The sequence below is a fragment of the Pseudonaja textilis genome, chromosome 3 (assembly GCF_049901715.1).
Source record: "Pseudonaja textilis isolate UNSWEBS1 chromosome 3, rPseTex1.2, whole genome shotgun sequence".
NCBI classification, from domain to species: Eukaryota; Metazoa; Chordata; class Lepidosauria; order Squamata; family Elapidae; genus Pseudonaja; species Pseudonaja textilis.
In genome coordinates this window covers 23279534-23301471 of record NC_141992.1, presented here as the reverse complement: position 1 = coordinate 23301471, position 21938 = coordinate 23279534, and the positions used below count along the sequence as shown (strand labels likewise).

The 21938-nt window shown below is 36.2% G+C and overlaps 1 protein-coding gene across 3 annotated transcripts in view; it reads left to right on the top strand.

The window, feature by feature from the left end:
* The window catches only part of NCOA3 (nuclear receptor coactivator 3), a 113984-nt gene that overhangs the window by 76585 nt on the left and 15461 nt on the right, over positions 1–21938 (top strand). For all 3 annotated transcript variants that reach the window (XR_015742701.1, XR_015742702.1, XM_087929018.1), the window contains 15 exons: positions 1332–1433; positions 2720–2892; positions 6137–6237; positions 8984–9158; positions 10517–10705; positions 10830–10931; positions 12154–12291; positions 13275–13422; positions 15164–15549; positions 15854–16710; positions 17668–17806; positions 18144–18338; positions 18996–19232; positions 19618–19744; positions 21764–21935. Coding sequence is in view for 1 of the 3 variants with exons in the window: in XM_087929018.1 (XP_087785144.1) it covers positions 1342–1433; positions 2720–2892; positions 6137–6237; positions 8984–9158; positions 10517–10705; positions 10830–10931; positions 12154–12291; positions 13275–13422; positions 15164–15549; positions 15854–16710; positions 17668–17806; positions 18144–18338; positions 18996–19232; positions 19618–19744; positions 21764–21935 (3231 nt within the window). In the remaining 2 variants the exon portion in view is untranslated. The remainder of the gene's footprint in view (positions 1–1331; positions 1434–2719; positions 2893–6136; positions 6238–8983; positions 9159–10516; positions 10706–10829; positions 10932–12153; positions 12292–13274; positions 13423–15163; positions 15550–15853; positions 16711–17667; positions 17807–18143; positions 18339–18995; positions 19233–19617; positions 19745–21763; positions 21936–21938) is intronic.

The window sequence follows — 21938 nt, the reverse complement described above, 5'->3', positions numbered from 1 at the left end:
AGTAAATTTAAAATTTTCACCTAGACCGTAGGACTGGAATTGTATTGTTCCTGTCAATAAGAAGCTCATACGAAGACTAATGTTGGCAGATTTCATTAAGCCACCATTTATATTGTGGGATAGAAGTATTCTTCCATGAATAAGCAATTACCTTTTTTTGGCACAGTTGAGGCACAATATGTTCAAAGTTCTTCATAGATTAAAAGATTTAATCTTTTGGGATATATTTTAACAAAAAGTTAACATGTTATCTTTAATTTCCTTCAAACAATTTTAAAGAGAGATTGATATTCTTTAATACTTATATAATGGGTTAGAGTTATATAATACCACTGTTTGACCATAGTATTAATATCTAACCCATAATATAAGTATCAAAGTACCATATCAACCTATCTTTAAAGTTTGGTAGATTTCATACATACACATACACAAACTCACTTCAGTTTCTGAACTGATGGGCTCAGGCTAATTCCTAATGTGATGTGGCCTTACAGAGGTTTTTCATATGCTAGATGATTCATAGATTCATGAACTCTATGAAAGAAGGATCAAATGTTAGTGCCTTTATCCACTAAAATGTGGATTATGTAGCAGTTGAACTTACTTGAAGCTCTGGCAATATTCAGTAGCGAAAATAGAAAGGGTAACAGTTGGATGGGTACCTGGATAATGAAGATCTTGTTTGGTAACTCACACTTTCATCACTTTGCAAGTGCATCCCTTGAAGGCTGCAGTACATACAAAATGCTCAGTTACTAGGGGCCTGTCTGTGTGTGTGTGTGCCACTGCCCAAAGTACACTACCTGTGTTTTGAATCTGTGGCAGAATGTGATGCCCTTATTGAGACAGAGAGCATATCTGTTAGGCAACAGAGGAGATTGATATCTTGAATTTCTGCTATATGAGGAGGAGGAAGAGGAGGAAGCAGCCACTTAGTTTTCTCCACAGCTGTTTTTATTTTTACCATGGATAGTTTACATGTTTGATACATTGTGGATGCTTTATTATTGATTGCCATTGTAAACCACCATGACCCTATATCCGTTGATACCTGTGTTAAATTTCTTTACATTTTTCATAGTCCTCAAGATGTCCCTAGTCTTGGGGACATCAAGTAAACTGATTATTCAGGAAAACAGAAAGTTGAAGAAAAGAAAAAAGATTGAAAGATGAGTTTTAAAACATCAGTGGATAAATAACCTGAAAGTACATGATCATTAGTCCTTCACAATTATGTCATTCTGGATTGTTTTTTTTTCCTGAATGGTTCACCTTTTCTTCTTAAGTAAAATTTTAAACTTGATTACTGTATTCCTTGATGGTTTCAGCTGCTGATGCATGATCAGAATGAGTGGATTAGGAGAGAACATCTTGGACAGTATGAACAGTGATTCAAGAAAACGCAAACCATGTGATATTGCAGGACCAGGGTAAAGTATTTCCAAGTTTTTAAAATAGTGTTACTATAGAACATTTACAAATAATGTATGGTAATTTCAGAATTTAAAATTGAGTTAATATTTAGATTAAAGTTCAATTGATAGCATACTTAAAATGTTCAAATGAGGTAAACTCATACTATTGCAAGAAAAAAAAAATAGGAGGAGGAAGAGATTATTAAGTATATATATAAATCAGGAACATGTTTAATTCAATAGAGTAGGACCAGGCAGTCATTTTTCTCTCAAGGACTTGATTCTTCAAGGATAATCTGTTGGGATTACCGTATTTCCCCATGTATAAGCACCCCCTTTGTATAAGCCACCCCCCCAATTTTTGGACTGTGAAGTTTTGAAAAAAATATTTTATTAGAGAAACAAGTTATGAAGAAAGAAAATTTACAAAGAAACAAAATTCGATGTCTAGATCTACAACTTCGTTCATGACGCCGAAAGCGGTGCAGGCGACGCTAGCAATCTACGCATCGGAACGAGAGTAGGAATGAAGCATTCAGGCCGATGCCTAGCGTATGCATTTCTATCGCGTACTCGCACTCGTAATCGTATCATCACGTACAATTTTTACAAAAAAGTATAGCATACTGCTGGAAAACCAGTTTATTCCTACTTTATTATTTTATGCATTTTTCACGTATAAAAAGTGTACCTGCTTTGTATATGCCACCCCCCCTACTTTTTGGGCTTGAAAATTTTGGAAAAAAGGGGTGGCTTATACATGGGGAAATACGGTATATACTAGAGAGTTGAAGCAAACTGAGAGTTGAAAAAAACCAATAATCCACCTGGCCTCTCCTCCGTTCCCCATCCCCTCCCCTCCTCCCTTCATTTGCATTCTTGTAATGTTTTTTTTATTCAACTTTGAAAAACATTGTTGTAAATTCCTCCGCTGAAATAAATTTTCCTCAAAAACAGTGTAACATTCAGCCTCTTGACATCCAGTTGGGAAATATCAGTGTGGCTATGGGTGAGGGTGGTAGTCATTTACAAAGGGTTAAATATGACTTACTGAGGTGAAGTTATTTAATACATTTATACTTTGGGTATACTTTGGCTAGGGTAATAAAATCAAAGGATTAAATATGACTTACTGAGGTGAAGTTATTTAATACATTTATACTTTGGGTATACTTTGGCTAGGGTAATAAAATCAGAACCACTTTTAATTTAGCAGTTCGATTAATACATTTTATAAAAGGAAATCATATGACCAGAAGCCTTAACTTGATAAATCCTCTGTATTTTTTTCTCTCTTTAAGACTTGTATGCAGCGGAGAGAAGCGGAGACGTGAGCAGGAAAGTAAATATATTGAAGAATTGGCTGAGCTGATATCTGCTAATTTGAGCGATATTGATCATTTCAATGTCAAACCAGATAAATGTGCAATTTTAAAGGAAACAGTTCGACAGATACGTCAAATAAAGGAACAAGGCAAGACTGATTCTTTATATAAAAATTTCTTTTTATTTAAAAATCATGTTCTAGTAGACATGAGTCTGATTTTAGCTTTTAAAACAAGAAATACATTTTGTTTTCTGTAAAATAAAATGCTTAGGCTAATATTAACAACATGGATACCACAAATAAAATAACTGAAGGATTGACTAATATTTTACTAAAAGAATCATAAATTTACATTTATTATATTGTGTTAGAGTCAATAAAATAACAGATTGGTTAGATCCAAGTCATTTTATTTACTTGCTTAGCATATGACATATCATACATGGACTAGCATGTGATAGAAGAGCAAAGTCATACTGCCATAGAATCAAAGGCTTGGAGGAACCATTTAAATAATTTCCACAATCATTTTATTGTTATGAAGGGTAAAGAACATAAAATAGGTCATGGAAGAAATATGTATATGGCTCTCTCCTCAAGCTATCATAACATGGACTTATTTTACAGACCCCTCACATCCTGGAGATAAACTGTTTCAACTCCTACCCTCATAACAATGCTATAGAGCACTGCACACCAGAACAACTAGACAGACACAAGGACAGTTTTTCCCTGAATGCCATCATTCTGCTAAACAAATAATTCCATCAGCACTGTCCAACTATTTACAAAGTTAGCACTACTATTACTATTAATCTTCTCATCACTCCTTATAACCCCTCCCACTTGTGACAGTATGACTGTAACTTTGTTGCTTGTATCCTTACGGTTTATATTGACTGTTTCCTAGTATGATTTGATTGTTTATTGTATCCTATAACTATTAAGTGTGGTACCTGATGATTCTTGTCTCTTGACGAATGTATCTTTTCTTTTATGTACACTGAGAGCATATGCCCCAAAGACAAATTCCTTGTGTGTCCAATCACACTTGGCCAATAAAGAATTCTATTCTATTCCATTACCAATGGTTAACTAACAGAAACAGAGGTTAGAAACTTAAATGTTTAAGAGAATGATTAACTATACAATGAAGGTTTACTAGTAAGGATAAGCTAATATTACCATTACTATGTAATTATTATTGATGTGTATATTATTACTATTACTACTATTTTGTTTTTTCCCAAAACTAATTGTACTCAGACAACATGCTATTCATGTAGATATTGAGTTTTTATGTTTATTAAAGGAAAATGTAATATATATATATCTATATATCTATCTATCTTTGGTTATTTGGGTTTTCTCCCACGTAAGATTGGAAGTATCTAGGCAACGTTTCGATGAAGTCTCATTCATCATCTTCAGGCTTGTGTCTTCGGCTCTGTGCTTCTCAGAGTGATGTGAGCTTGCAGCTGCTTCTTCCTTTTAACTGCTAGTGGGGGTGTGACTTGATTGGGTGGGGGCTTGGCTGTGTTCTGATTGGGTGGGGGTGTGTTCTCATTGGTAGGGGGTTTGGCTGTGTTCTGATTGGTTGGGGGGTTGGCTGTGTTCTGATTGGCTGGAGGCATGTTCTGTTCAGGTGGGGGTTTGGTTGTGCTCAGGTTAGTCTTAGTTGCTGGGGGATTTGAGCTGGTGAGCTGTGATCCTGCTGTTTGGCTTCGAGTTCGTGGTCGTGCGGCATCTTCATGGGGGGTGTCAGTTTGCTTCATGTATGGCTCGGAGGGGTTTGAAGTGGGTAGTGATGCAGCTGCAGTGCGGCTTCAATCATTGACCTTAAAAATACCAGAACTATTGCCAAAACCGAACACTTCAACAGCAGAATAATCAGAGAAGCCATAGAGATAGAAAAACGCCCACACAGCATGAATAAACGAGATGACACCTCCCGCCTACCAGCCATTTGGAAACCCGCCCTCATGAACAGACGAGTACCTAATATGAAGAATGACACCAGACCCACACCCATGAGGGCCACACAAGATGCCACCACCACACTTCCACGCAGAAAACAGACTCACACCCACACAGAAGATGAGACACGACTCATCCACGGACCAGAAGCCGCACTGCGAGCTGCATCACTACCCACTTCAAACCCCTCCGAGCTATACATGAAGCAAACTGACACCCCCCATGAAGATGCAGCACGACCATGAACTCGAAGCCAAACAGCAGGATCACAGCTCACCAGCACAAATCCCCCAGCAACTAAGACTAACCTGAGCACAACCAAGCCCCCACCTGAACAGAACATGCCTCCAGCCAATCAGAACACAGCCAACCTCCCAACCAATCAGAACACAGCCAAACCCCCTACCAATGAGAACACACCCCCACCCAATCAGAACACAGCCAAGCCCCCACCCAATCAAGTCACACCCCCACTAGCAGTTAAAAGGAAGAAGCAGCTGCAATCTCACATCACTCTGAGAAGCACAGAGCCGAAGACACAAGCCTGAAGATGATGAATGAGACTTCATCAAAACGTTGCCTAGATACTTCCAATCTTACGCGGGAGAAAACCCAAATAACCAAAGATCCACATACTAATACCCGTGAGAACCTCAGAAAACAAATATGTGTGTGTGTGTGTGTGTGTGTGTTAAGTTTTCGTAGGTACTTACATGTATGGCATTCAGCTTTGTTCGGGTATTTTCCCACGTCATTATAGTTGTGCTTTTAAAGTTGTAGCAATGTTTCGGCAGAATCTCATCTGCCATCATCAGACTTCTGTATTGTGTTCGTCTGTGAGTCAGACTTTTACAGTTGTTTCAGTTTTAAATTTGGGGCTAGCCTACTGTTGTGCCAGAATGGTTTTTTCTTCATCCTGATTGGTTGGGAGTCTTGGTCTGTGTTTATTGGTCTTAGAGTTTGCTGTGTCCTGCTTGATGATGTTTCTAATATCCATCAAATTGATAGGTATCACTTTGATGGGAAGATAACAGTCCATGACATCATGCTGGCCACATGACCATAGAAATGTCTTCAGACAGCACTGGCCTTGAAATGGAGATGAGTGCCGTTCATTATAGTTGACAACAACTAGCAGAATAAAATCCACAGGGAGTCCTTTCTCTTTTACTTGTTTATCAAAAAATGTCAGGATTAAGCTGCGTTTATATTTTCTGTGTCACTGAGGAAGCTTTCCTTCTTTAGTATGGAATAAAGATGTATGTTTCAGTACTGTTTTTTTCAGCTGTTAAAATTCTCATTAAATATTTTAAAGAATTTTAATAATAAACAATAACTATTAAATCTGTATGTATCCAGTGACTTGCTTACATATATAGTATTACCGTTTTCAAGCCTTGCTTTTCAATTTCAGGAAAAACAGCATCTACTGATGATGATGTTCAGAAGGCAGATGTATCTTCAACTGGACAGGGTGTTATTGATAAGGATTCACTGGGACCACTCCTCTTACAGGCAAGTATATAGGCTAATTAGTGTTAATACTGTCTATGGAGATTCTCAGTCATCCAGGTCATGGTTGTCCCAAAGGTGCTTTTTCAAGAGGAAACTCCACCATCCAATCAGAGCTGAAGAAGCTTCTTGGGTGAGAAGTGAAATGTCTTCAAAGAAAAACCAGAAAGTTCAATTGCCTCTTGAAAAAGCACCTTTGGGACATACTTTTTGTATAGCTTAATTATGTGGAATCATTAGCACAGCAGAAATCTCTATGTTTGTTACTATGTTTGTAGTTGAAAAATAGCCATGTTCAGAAGATTATTTCAACTTTCAATATTTTTACACTTCAAAAACTGTAAAAATTGAGATTCCTTCTCCATTCTTACTGAAGAAAATGAAAATGTGCCCTTTTCCTAGTGAGATGTCTACATGACATATGTTGGATACATGTACTTCTGAGTTAGGATGACACTTGGTCCTCCTTTTTGGAATGTATTGGAGGACATCAGGTTTGGAAATGAGAGATTGAATTGGGCATTGCTTCTACTAATAATTTTTCAAGAGCAAAATCAATACTATACTGTTCCCACTTAGTTTTTAATTCTTAGTACCCCTATTTGGAAATAATTCAATTGATTTTAGTGGAGTGCTTCTAAATAAATAAGTATAGGATTATTTACATGTATATACGCATACATATCCATTATGTTATTTCTGTTCAGAGTGAGCATTGTTCCAAAGAACCCAGGAAAAAGGTAGGAAATAGTAATGACAATGAACATAGATTCAATTTAGCAGCTACTAAAATTGTTGGCTGAGCAGGTAAAAAATAGCCAGGGAAATGGGCCCCTGAGTTATCACCAGCTTATCAGGTACTTAGGATTCGAGGACTTGGCAGCACAAGCAAACAACAGCTAGCCAATGACTTAAAAACTGGCCACCAACAATCAACAACCAAAAAGCCACACACAACCAGGCACCACATAAAAACTATGCGTAATATAGTCCAAAGCACATACTCTGGTGGGAGAGAAGTTCCTGAGGATGACTGACCCAGGTTGGATCCTGTAAGACATATTAAGCCAAAGAAATATTTTATTTTTTATTTATTTAGTTTTGCATTTTGAGCTACCCACCTCTCTTTATTTCATCTAAGTGAAAAGATAGGTTCAGGAAAAGAATAGAATCAATTTATCACAAAACAATTTATTGTATAAGATGGTTCTGAACTTAACAAATGGTCACTTAATAACTGTTCAAATTACAACAGACCTCCCCAAAGCTACTTATGATCTGGATTCAAAATTCTGACAGCCCCTGTGGTTTCACATGACCACATGACTTTGGGGTTTTTTTTTGCTGAAAACCGGTGTTTACTTCAATTTCTGGCAAAAAAAGCCCACCCGTAGCTGACAATGGATTTGTTTAATGACCAACACGTTCACTTAATTGCAGTGATTCACTGTGCAAAAAAGGTCATAAAATCAGGTAACAACAGCACAATTTAGGGCCACAATTCTGGGCTCAATTACATGAGTAAGTTGCGGACTACCTGTACATCTTCATTCCTTTTTTGTTTTTATACATATTGTTCCTGTCATCACATCCACATACTGCTTTGTATATTGCTCTTTGTTCATTAAACTTTTCATCTTCCTCTTTATGAAGACCTCATCAATTCCATCTGTCCATTACTTTCTACATCATCCCATACCTCTCAAAACCTTTATGGATATTTTACAATTTGATCCTTATTCATTCTCTATGTATGATCCAATCTCCTGTATCACATTAATTCAGAATGCTACACAATTTTTCCTTTAATCTCCAGTTTTCCATTGTCACCATTTACTGGAGTGTCTTTATCATCTGTGGATTCTGGCTTTCATATGCATCCATGATAAATTATTGATATTTCATAACATATCTTTTCATTCTTTCATTCATAATTAAATCTACACATTCACTTCCCTACAGATATTCTCACACAAGATCAAGCCATTCAACTCAGTTGCATTCTTTCCTCTTTTTCTTCATTTCACAGATATAAAACATTATTTCTTTAATGTATTAATTCCTTGCTCTTTTAGGCTTATTTCTTTTACATTGCATAATACAGCCTTTTGTATGGCATGGATGTCACCAGATTGGCCCAGAGATACTGACCTCTACTGCCTATTATCCCTTTGATTAATCAAGGTTTCATGTAATTTTTCAAATAAGAGAAAGACGGTATAGACTAGATTTTCAGATGTAATCATTTTCATGCCAGAGTGCAGCATTCCTGATAAAAATAAGGACAATACTGGTCTATTTTGGCACATTTTGGCCAGCATCGTACAAGGATAATGAAAGTCCAGTTTTACTCCAAGGATGCTTTTTCTAATCTATCCAAGTTAGTATCAAGAGACTATGTTGTAACTTAGCCAATATAATTTTGCTCACATCCTGTTAACTAGATGGCATATGCTGTGTATAGACACAATGCAGGTTTAAGATTATAAGTGATTACAATAGACGTTGTGTTGCTAAGTATAGGATTATAAAATACTGATAGCAATATTTATAGTTGAACTTGGTTGAACTTGGTTGAACTGTGGGGTTCTTTGTACTCTCTGAGCTTGGTTGTTTTCTTGCAGATGTTTCATTACCAAATTAGGTAACATCATCAACAACATTGATGTTTATTTCAGTAGATAATAACTGTTAATATATATGTGTGTTTAAATGCTTCAATACTACCTTTCTATAACTTTATTTCTAGGCATTAGATGGCTTCTTATTTGTAGTAAATAGGGATGGAAACATTGTATTTGTATCTGAAAATGTTACTCAGTATTTGCAATATAAACAAGAGGACCTGGTTAATACAAGTGTTTACAGTATCTTACATGAAGAAGATCGGAAAGATTTTCTTAAAAATTTACCCAAATCTGCAGGTAAGGAAAATTTTCATAATCACTTGGTATGTCAAATGTGACTGTTTCTAAAAAAACAAACAAACTTTTATGTTTAACTTTAAACTACAATATTAACTTTAAAGTACTTCTTTAAATTTTCATTCACATTGTACCTTAATATGAACATTTTTCAACAAAATTCTGTATTTAGTATTTATTTCCAAATTATTCTTGAGTCTTTGTAACTTCTTGAAAAAGATGGTTTATGTAATTTAAATTATTATCCCATATATACACATTTTCTCAGCCCACCTCACAGGGTTGTTGTGAGATTAAAATTAGTGGATTCCTTCATGTAAAATACCTTGAGCTGTTATAGAAAAAACAAAGTATATATGCAGTAAGTAAACAAACGCTATTCTCTGTTAATGGAATTTGAAGTACTACCGTTCATTTTTTAAAAAATATACTATTGTATGTATTCTGTTAAAATACTGACTTTCATTTTTACCAAATTTTGCTGAACAGAATATCAATCAAAAAAAATTTCATAATAAAAGCCTGTTATAGAAGCCCATCTTCATGTTTTAAGTAAATTTTGTTAAATCTCAATGTTAATCATAATAAAATATTAAGTATGAAAAGAAGCAAAATCAGTTGTGGCTAATATTATTAGTTCTATTAGAGTTAAGTTTTCATACAGTGTATTACTCTAATTCCCAGACATGGTTCACTTGATGGCAAAGACACCTTGACTTAAATCTCCTGCACCATAATGATCCCAGCAAAATAGTGGCAGTGGATATTTTAATATGCTTGCAAATTAGCATTGTTGTATATGATTGACAGTACTGATAACATTTAGCCAATCCAGAATAGAAATGGGAATAGTTGGACTGAGACTACTGCTCAATTGTTTTTCCAGCTTTCACTGTTCAAGTGCAAGAAAACTAGTTTGGTCTAGTGCAGGGGTGTCAAACTAGCATTGTCACATGACATATTGTGACTTTCTCCCTTCACTAAAATGGTGGGCCAGTGTGTGACGCATCTGGCCCGTGAGCCATGAGTTTGACACCCCTGGTCTAATAGTTAAGGCATCAGGCTAGAAGGTAGGAGAGTGTGAGTTCTAGTTCCACCTTCGCCATGAAAGCCAGCTGGATGACCTTGGACTAGTCATTTTGGTTTTTGCCTGCCTGATACATAATATCCCATGCATTAAATTAGTTTTTTTCTTTTGTGGATAATTATTAGCAATATATAAATGTTACATACAATAGCATGTCCTAACCCTAACCCTCCTCAGTTCTAAATAGCCAGTGTAGCTGGATAAATATAGAATTAAGGTCATCATTCTTTTTCTAACAACTTAATGAGAAGTTCTATTACTTTTTTTTTAGTGAATGGAGTTTCTTGGACCAATGAAGCACCAAGACAGAAAAGTCACACATTTAATTGTCGCATGATGGTGAAACCATTAAATGAGCTTCTAGAAGATATAGGAAACAGCCAAGAATTGCATCAAAGATTTGAAACCATGCAGTGTTTTGCTTTATCACAACCAAGAGCTATGCTAGAAGAAGGAGAAGGTAATGACAAATCATCCACTTATTTAAACGTATTCCATTCATTTAAACTGCAGCATATCTCACATATTGAACAGCTAGAATTTTACATCATTTTAAATATGTCATAAAATATTTTGTATTGCAGATTTGCAGTCCTGTATGATATGTGTTGCGCGTCGTATCTCTACAGTAGAGAGGGTATTTTCCCCAAACACAGAGAGCTTTGTTACTAGGCATGATCTGTCAGGTGAGAATTCTACATGAAAAACTGATCAAATATAGTGTTTAATGCAAACTACAGGAATAACACAGTTTGTGTTACTAATTGCTCTAAAGCATATTATTTATTTATGAATTCATTCAATTTATATAGCTGTCCATCTGACATACATGAGTCTGGGTGGCCCACAACTTTAAAATAAATAAAAAGTGCAATTGTTAAACTAAAATAAAAAATAAAATGAGAGCTACTTTGGTGTAGTAGTTGAGCCATCAGGTTAGAAAATAGAGTCTGCATTTTATTCCTGTCTTAGGCACAAAGCTAATTGGGTGGCATTGGACCAGTCACTGTTCCTTAAGCCTAGGAAAGAGGCAATGGTAAACCACCTCTGAAATCTTGCCAAAAAATATAAAGCAACAGTGAGGGTGGGGGCCAACCTAATTTTACAAAAGGTGATATTTCAGAGGGCAGGTGCAATGGCAGAAAAGGCACTTTTTCACGCCCTGCTAAGCACCCACCTCTTAGCCAACAATACTCAGTGTGTGCCTTCTGGTGGATTAGATTGAGACAACCATGATGAGATCGTCATATAAGTAACCTGGCCCAAGTCATATATAAGGCTATAAAAGTGGCTACCAGTGCCTTGAATTGTGCCCAGAAACAAACTGGTAACCAATGCACATCACAGAGCAATTATGTCATATGTGCCAACTAATTGTCACCATTAATTGCCCTCACTGCTGCATTCTGCACAAGGCTGGAGCTTACAAGGAAATTATTATTTCAGAATATTTTTCCTGTTGTGCTTCCGGCTTGCAGTATTTGCCAGTTGCTTTCTGGTTGAACTGAAATTGTTTCAAATCTTAAATGATTTAGGACTCATTGAAGGAACTATGGAACTGTCTGTCTGGTTATATGAACTAGTTCACCTTAAGCCCACAGGGATATGACTTTGTTCTATATTAGAATATATATATACTAAATTATGGAATATATTTTCTCCAGAACTGCAACTGACCTCCATTCTTTTAGATTAATAAAAAGTATGAATAATTTTTATTTGGTATATATTCTCTACTTATTTCCAGTATTTTATTCTATTAAGATTCTATGCTTTTGTTTTTTTTTAATAACAACGTAATGTTTCTATAAATTCTATATTTCTATAGATTCTACTAACACAGCATTCAGTTAATTAAGTATAAATATATCAAGGTAATTCCCAATAGTTTCTTTTTCTATTTGGCAGGTAAACTTGTTAACATAGATACAAATTCTTTAAGGTCTATGAAACCTGGATTTGAAGATACAATCCGCCGTTGCATTCAGAGATTTTTATGCCAAAATGAAGGCCAGCCCTGGTCAAACAAGCGTCACTATCAGGAAGGTAAAACCTGGAATTTGAAAGCCATTGAGGACTTAATTTTAAAAATAAAGGGGGGATATTTATTTTTACGGCTGAATTGAAACACATACAGTGAATCATTTTCTTGGAAGTTCTAATTGGGGTATGTATTTTCATATAAAAATAAGGTATTAACTGATGTCCAATGATGTCAGGTTTAATAAAATCATGACTCCTCCAGAGTCTCTATTTCTGCAGTTAATGATTAATGAAACCCGGGAAAAATAGGATTAGCTCCAGGGGTGGGATTCAAATTTTTTAACAACCAGTTCTGTGGGCGTGGCTTAGTTGGTGGGCATGGCTTGGTGGTCATGTTACTGGTTGGGCGTGGCCAACTCAACATCACTCACATCGAGGCATGTATCTCCTCGCCTGGCCTCGTGACTGGGGATGCTGCAACAGTCATAAGTGTGAAAAATGGTCATAAGTCACTTTTTTCAGTGCCATTGTAACTATGAATGGTCACTCCACACAAGCAAAGTACCAGCAAAGGAGGAGAAAAAAATTCCAGAGAAGTTCCAGAGACAGGAAGTCTAGTCCTGCCAAGAATGGAATAAGGATTAACGGAGAGGCAGTTTCTGTAAGCAACAGCAGAATGTTTCCTTCCTGCTTTCCTTACAGGATTAGGCCAGTAATTTCTTCTAACAACTGGTTCTCCAAACTTCTTAGAATGTTAACAACCGGTTCTACTGAATAGAACTGGTAGAATCCTACCCCTGATTAGCTCTGTTACCTTTTGACTTTATATGTTGCCATTTCCCCCCCTCCAGTGTACAGATTCATACACAGTAGCTATATAGATTTGTTGTTGTTGTCTTTCATGTGTATGTATTTTAGACAAAAGTTAATAGATACCAAACTTGATCTTTTAAAATGTCTATCTTCTTTTGCAAACCACTATTTGTGTAACATGGAATATGAACAGGAAGGTGCTCTTCTAATAAAAACCTGTTTTTCCTAAATAGCTTATATGCAAGGCATTGCTGAAACTCCACTCTACCGGTTCTCTTTAGCTGATGGAACAATAGTGACAGCACAAACAAAAAGTAAATTATTCCGAAATCCAGTTACCAATGACCGTCATGGGTTTATCTCTACCCACTTTCTTCAAAGGTAAAATTGCAATTATATTTTAGGATTTCCAAAATGTATGCTTTTATTAAATTCTTATTTGAGCAAAATTTGAGATATTAACATTGATATGTGACATGTTTATATAGCCTGGTAACTATTTCAGATTTAGATAATGGTTTTCATGGAGTAAGACTGGTTTTCTCTTTTGTAAGCCAGGACAGAAAACAACATAACTAAATACATTGTGCTAGAGAATTCACTATTTCTTTTTAATATATTGCCTGAATGGCAAAAAATGAGATGGTATCTTATTTCAGAGTACAGCTCATGATTACTCTTATGCAGGTGTTTTTTATTGAAAATGTCTACCCTTGAGTTATATATTTGGCTGTAACCTAGTTGTTAGTTCAGCAATATGGATAGGTAACCAACTGAGTTTGTTCATATCTTATGATTTTAAAAATTAGCAGCTGAATTTATGGGAAATAGTTTCGCTTCATGGCAAAATAAGTAATGCTACTTATTACCTTCCAAACGAATTATTTTTTTGTTACAGTTTTGCTTAAAGATAATAAATGGTAATCCTATATATTATTTAAATGAGAATAAATGTTGGGGCTTCTGCAGTATCTGAGGCTCAGTTGAGCTAATCTCAAGAGGATAGGAATGAAGAAGAAAAGATGTTTACTTTTCTTCCTTAACCATTTTTTGGAAACAACTCCCTGAAATTCCTGGCTTAGATAATTTGTCATTTGTGGCATAGAGTATAATCAGAGTTTGGTTTTAGAGGAAGTAATTGAAGTGACACAGCGTAGTTTAGGATTTGTGGCGGGGGGGAAAGGGTGACGGAGACTCTTCCTTAATAATTCCCAGAGTTTATGTTTTACGATGCAAGTAGTTGCTTTGGTTTGGCAATATTTCTCTATAGGTGAGGTACAATAGGAGGAAACTTCTTAGAAGACTGTCTAATCATGTCTTTCTTAGTTTTTGAAGCCTGGCATATACCACCAAAGCAATTAAATAAGTTACAGGTAGTTCTTGTGTAACATTGGCAGTTGCGATTGGAATTTCCATCATTAAGTGATGCAGTCATACAGCATCATGAGATCATATGCCCACATTGCTTAGTCCTGGCTGTGGACTACATGGCTCATCAGGGGAAACGTGACATGGCTATGACCTGGGAAGAGGTGGGAACCCAGGCAAGCAGACTGGAAAGTAGGACTAACAGGAGGGCACAGCATAGACAGTGAAAGCCAGAGAGGCACGCGGGTGCTAGAGAAAATGGGCAATGGATCTTTTTCCATTTTAAAAAATTAATCACATTAATGATTTCTTAGTTGTAATTAGTTTTTTACTGAATTAATACCAGCGTGTTTGTCCTTTTCTGTTATACTGTCTTAACAATTGTTTCAATTAAACAATAAATCATGCTGAAAAACAATCTATTATCTTTTGCACCAAGTAATAACTACTAACTTTAACAACTTTCCTCCTGCCGGCGGGATCATTCTAATCACATCAGACACCGCCCACCCTCCCAAGCAATGCAATTATTATCAACATTTAATCAAATTTTAGTTTTAAAAAGGATAGGAAAGAACCTGGTCAATTTTGGGGAGTTATGCCATGATTTTTCAAACCTTTTTTCTTTTATTAATCTTGAGATTTTGATTTATATTGTTTGTAGGTATATTTTTTTTCTCTGTGTTTAATGTAACACAATTAAAAAGTGGATTTGGAGTCTGATTTTATTGTATTCCTTTGTTCAATTTTTCAGAGAACAAAATGGATATCGACCAAATCCTAATACAATGGCACAGAACATAAGAGCTTCTACAACTATGAGCACCAATTCATGCAGTGGTGTTCTGAATATGATGCCTGGGCAAAATGTACCTCTTCAAAACAGAAACTATGGCATGGGAGATCCTAACATAATGGGGCAGATGAGTGGTGCTAGGTATGGGTGTCCAGGAAATATGGGATCAATGAACTCTGGGCAAGGAATGCAGTCTTTTCCTTATCAAAATAATTATGGATTAAATATCAGTAGTCCACCACATGGCAGTCCAAACTTGAATGCCAGTCAGCCGAATATAATGATATCACCTAGGAATCGTGGGAGTCCAAAAGTGAATTCACACCACTTTTCTCCCATACCAGGTAAAGATGGTTTTCTAAGTAATATTTCATTTCAATATAAAATACCCATTTATTTACAGAAGATTCCTTTTTTATTTGTGTTTATAAAATTTCCTTTAAACATATTCCCTGTAATGTATTTAAACATAAACCTTGACTCAGTTTAGTCAAATTAATTATATCATTATTCTCCTGTGAGAAATATTGCATGGAAAATAGTTCTGCTTTGTTTTCTTTTTCCTGAGATATTTTGAATATTTATGAACTATTTTTTTTATTCAAGTATGAACTATTTTTTTTATTCAAGTATGAACTATTTTTATAGGTGTACACTCTCCAATGGGACCGGTCAGCAATTCAAGCAGCAACAATTTTTCAAGCAGTTCACTTAGTGCTCTTCAGGCCATTAGTGAGGGAGTTGGAACAACACTCCTATCCACCCTTTCTTCACCAGGTCCTAAACTGGACAGTTCTCCAAATATGAATGCTCCTCCACAAAGCAAAATGGGGAGCCAGGATTCAAAAAGCCCCCCTGGCATGTTTTGTGAACAGAATCAAGTGGAGAGCTCTATGTGCCAGTCAAACAGCAGGGACTCAAATAGTCATAAAGAGAGCAAAGAGGAGAGCCTTGAAGGTGCTGATCAGAGGGGACCAGCTGAAAGCAAAGGACACAAAAAACTTCTTCAATTGCTAACTTGTTCCTCAGAGGAGAGAGGACATCCAACACTTTCCAATTCACCCTTGGATTCCAGCTGCAAAGAATCTTCTAACAGTGCTACAAGTCCTTCATCTGGTGTTTCATCTTCTACATCTGGAGGAGTTTCTTCATCAAATATGCAAGAGAAGCATAAGATTTTACATAAGTTGCTACGAAATGGTAATTCTCCAGCAGAGGTAGCAAAAATCACAGCTGAAGCGACTGGTAAAGATCCATTTCATGATTCCAACACAGTTTCCTGTGGAGAAGTAGTGAAACAGGAACAAATGAGTCCTAAAAAGAAAGAGAATCATGCCCTGCTTAGATATTTGCTTGATAAGGATGATGGAAAAGAGCCACTTTTAAAAGATGTTAAACCTAAAATTGAAACTCTGGATACCAAGATGGGACAGTGTTGTAGTTCGGCCATACCTACATCAAGTAATGAAAAGGAGATGAAAATAAAGACAGAACCCAGAGAAGAGGTAGAGTATGATTATTCAAGTGTTAAGCAGAATTTCCATTAAAAAAGTCTTTACTCTTAGTTTCATTCCACAAACTTATTTGTTAAGCAGGGTTTTGTTAAAAATCCCAACGGTCTACGGACAAGTAAAACTCCAGAGGGAGTTGTGTTACATCAGGGTGTCAAACTCAAGGCCCGTGGGCTGGATGTGGCCTGCAATATGGTCAGATCCAGCCCTCAGGGCCATCGTGAAAAATGTAAGGTGCTGGCCTATGTCAATTTGGCCTGGTCTACCCAATGCGAAGAGGAAACGTCTGCCCAGCATGGCTTCAGCCCGGTCTACCCAATGCAAAGAGGAAACATGCCAGCAGGTTGGAGAGTGGTGTCAAGTTGGCCATGCCCACCCAACTGGCCACGCCCACTCAGCCCCCCAAGGTCAATAACAGCCTGATGTGGCCCTCAATGAAATTGAGTTTGACATCTCTGTCTTACTTTGTTCTTAATTCAATTATATAATAGAAATTGTCTTTTTAAAAGATTTTTACAAGGCTAGTTCCAAGTGAGACCGATTCTGAAGAGGCATTCCTTTCGGTAGGAGAAAAGCTGAAATATCTCTCTTAAGTAGATTCCACCTTTAAGATTTAAAGAAGAAATAGTTAATATTTTAAAAGATTGAATATTTTAATAAATATTTTAAAATGATTCTATTAGATTAAGTAAATGAAAAAAATGAACAACTGAGCAATCACTTTCCTTTTTTCTGAGTTATCCTTTAAATGGATTATGTGTGTGTGCTTACAGAATAGTTATTTTTATTCTTCCTATACAAAAACGTATTCTGTTTATTTTGTCTATTTGTTTTTGTTGATTTAAAAGTTAATGCTAAGTCTCAGAGGCATATGTTTTGAGTCCATATTAGCTTATGAAATCCATTCTAGAAATTTTAAAAACTAAATTCATTATTTAAAATATTTTGCAGATAAGTGGCGAGTTGGTGGATAATTTAGATGCAATTTTGGGTGATCTAAATAGTTCAGATTTTTGCCATAATCCTGTACCTACAAATGGAGTTAGTATGGGTAATAAGCTACCTCTGTGCCAAGGAAATACACCAATGGGTAAGGAATTATTTGTGCTCTGATTTTATTTCACAAAATAGTTTATATTTATAAATCAGTAAAATCAGTACAGTAGTTCATTTTTATTGTTAGGTTTTTTCCCTTTTTTGTGTATTAGATTGTATTTTCTTGACCTTTATAGAATTGAACATGTAGCTAGTTAACACAAAGTGTACAGAGAAAGAGAAATACTATATTAATTTAATTTCACATTGGAATATAAGTTTTTTTCTGGAACATTTCACTATATGTAATAATTTCTTTAATAATAATAATTGAACACACAGATATTTTTTACAGATGTTGCATTTACAATTCTCTTTTAATTTTTCAATAGGTGTCAGAAGTCCCCAGTCTAGGCAATTCATCCGCCCTCCTTTCAACAGAGCCATATCTTTAGATAGTCCTATATCGGTGGATTCTGTCTCATCAGTGAGAAGTGCTAGTTCATATTCATTGTTACAGAAGCAAAATATGATGACGGAGAGACCAAGAATGATTGAAAATCAAGAAAATTTTGGAGCCAATATGGGTTTGTTTGTAATTCCCTTCTTTACGTTAATTAGAATCCCAACATTTTAATAAACAGTATCTGTATGATGAAAAGATGATTTGCAATCCTCCAACAAACAAGTATTTCAAATGTAGGTTGGTATGGTTTGCAAATTTGAAGTTTGAAATCACAAATGATTGACATGACTGTTCTGTACTTTAGTGCCTAGAACATTTGATGTATAGGTGCAGAGTGAAAAGATGGATTCTATAGGTTTGGAGCTGGCATGTTGCATTTTAAACAATTACAACTATGAATCACAGTTTAGGATATTTGAAATGCCACCCCCTCTTTTAAAAAGTTTGGCTTTTCTGAGGAAATCTCTGCCTAGCTCACAAAATGTTTCTACACAAGAGTTTCCTGACTTTAATATGTTGTTGCTGGTAGTAATCCAGAGGCAGAAAAGCCACTGTGTAGTCTTTCTCAAATCTGAGTTTTCATTAAATTGTAGTTTCATCATATACCAGGTAGGGTGGGTGGGGGAAATACCTTAATATGTGCAATACTTTCAGTTTTGACCTAGAATTATAATCTGAATGTGAGGAGGAGCAGAAATACCATCTATAATTAAGTGGAATGTATTCCGTATTTTTCAGTAATGAAAGTAAAATGCTTTAAATATGTTAATTCTTCCAGGGATATGTAACAGAAATGTTTCAGTGAATCAGCATTCAGCAAGCGATTGGAGTCTACAAAATTCAAAACTGAACAGAATGGAGTCTACAGCTTCTGGTTCAATGGCAAGGGCTGGGTCAGACTGCAGTTCTTCTCTTGCCCGGTCTTCCATGGGAGGATCCATGCCTGGTTTGCCCATGAGGTCAAATAGTATTCCTGGCACCAGATCAATGCTCCAGCAGGAAATGATCCATATGAGTGAGTTATGACAATTGTTATTTACTGAAACCTTAGTATTTCAGATCTTAGGCACAGCCTTAAGCCTCCTTCTTTTTCTTTCCCTTTCATATTTCTCCCAGCTATTAATCAGCATTTGCATGTTTTTATACTTTACTGGGAAATTAATACTCATTTCTTTTTGGATAAGACTTTTGAGACTTGTTATGATTCAGATCTAAATCATTTTGTGCAGGAAGCATGCTGCCATAATAATCAATCTTGTAATGTCCATGTTCAAAGGAATATAGCTTCTATTATTTATTAATCACCATAGTGCTATTTTTAACATTGAAAAATCAATGTTCAATATTTGTAGTTTCTGCAAATGAAAAAAATATGTGTATTTTGTTTCCTTTTTTAATAGGGTCAAATGAGATTAATGTAGGAATGGGAGGGAATCCTTATGCACATCCAGGACCATCTAATCAAACAAATGTATGGCCCGACAGTATAGTCTCCATGGAACAAGCAGCTCAAGGTTTGCAAGACAGGTAATAATTACTAGTTGGCTGATTATTTTATTGTTTGGTCACAGTCAAATAAGAAAAATATTTTGGTCAAACCAAAAAACATCAAATATTGCTAATAAAATATGTTCTATTGATATCAGATTGACTATGACTATAACCACCTCTTCTGCATCAGTGTTTGGAGTTTGAACCATCCTATGAAAGGCTGTCTGTGAAATCTAATTAATATTATTTGTTCATTGACTGAATTGTATTCTCTTTACTATATCTTTACTGAGTTTGAAAGTAGTGCCATTCATTCATTGTGTTTTGTGTTCTGCGTAGAAAACAGTATGATTTTCTGGTGGAAAGTATCCCATTCCAGTTCATTTCAATTTGCTAATACCTAAGATGCCAGTGTTTAATTGACTGATGCCTAAGTGGGTAGTTAATTTCATCCTTCACCTGGTTGAGCTTTCTCATATTCATGCATTTTTAACTTTTCATGTTCCAACTGTAATTCTGTCTTTGCCATTTCGGATTTTCTTTCCTGTATGTTAACATCAGCAACTAAATATCTAGAAAGCTTTTATCTAGCCTCATCATACACACAATTAGTACTCTAAAAGATTCTCAGCTTTTCCTCTATGGTGCCCTCTGACCTGAGGGATCCACCATCTTGTCCTATGTGGTCAATCATTTTATCTTATACATCTATCTAGTTTTCTTGGTAAAATGAGTTGAGGCCAAATTATTTGAAGGACTGCTTTTCCCCAGTTACATCTACCCAACCCACCAAAGCCAGAAGGCCTGGTATATTATGTGGCCTATCAGGGTAGTAGATTTAATAGGAACCAGAAGAAGAGTCTTCTCTGTGGCGGTTCCCTCATTCTGAAGTATCATTCTCTCTGAGATAAATTAACAACCCATCCTCTGAAGACATGGTTCTTTTGGTGGGCCTAAGGTCCCTAGATTGCCCCGGAGCTGATCAAGTGCCTAGATTGATCGTGCTTGCTGCTACTTCAGGGATGGGAATGGAGAGGGTTAGAAGATTTTTATATTGCAGAATTTTAATGATGTAAGCCTCCCGTATATGTGATAGGAACCGAAATAAATGTTTTTAATAAATAAACAAAATACAAAAATGGTGTATCCTTGCTTTCGCTTTCATCTTCCATACCTTCCAGAAGTCCCCCTGCCCCCATGAAACATAGCAGAGCTTAGGGCAGCTGGCTAGCTAACAAGAATTAAAAGCATCGGATAGGAAGGAAAACATTTGAAAGTATAGGGCAGATTTTGTTTTGAAGTATAACACACCTACAATAAAATAAAATGGAATGAGCAAAGCTACATTATAGTTCAATAAACTTCAGCTTTTAAAAGTTCATTTGTTATCCTGAGAAACACAGAAGTTTTTTTAAGGAAATATGTTCAGTATGGTTGGTCTCAGAAAAGTTAACATTAAATCATAAGCACAAAAAAGAATCTGAAATGTGATTCAGTGGGACAACTGGATATGCCAATTTTGCCTACATTTACAGTATAATACTTACGTTTGAATCAATGGGTTGGTTTAGAACAGGGGTGTCAAACTGGATCCGACCCTTGGGCTGGATCCGTCTCTTGGGGTGCTTAGATCAGGCCCTCGGGCCTGCCCTGGAAATAGTGAAGGACCGGCCTGTGGTGCCTCTGCCAGCAAAAATGGAGCTTGCTAGGGCCACGCAGGCTCTCCTGACCTCCGTTTTCGCTGGCAGAGGATTGCAGGAGGCCATCGCAGCTGAAAACTGAGGTCAGGAGGCCGTTGCTTGCCATGCCCACCCTGCTCCCCCAAGGTCAAACACAACCCTCATGTGGCCCTCAATGAAATCGAGTTTGACAGCCCTGGTTTAAAGAGACCTTTTTTTCAGATTCAGGATGACAGAATTCTTGTATTTTGGTACTAGTGTCTTTACTCTCTTCATCTTAGATTTTTCTCAAGGGCTCTTCAGAATTAATTTTAGCAGAGAAGTTCTTGCTTTCAATATATAAGATCCTGCTCATTTTCAACATTTGTCTTTCTAGGCAGTTAGTTAGAAATTCCTTGGATGACCTGTTATATAATACTCCAAATGTAGATGGGCAAAGTGATGAAAGAGCTCTACTAGATCAGCTGCATGCATTGTTAAGCAATACTGATGTTACTAGCCTTGAAGAAATTGATAGAGCCTTAGGAATTCCTGATCTTGTAAACCAAGTA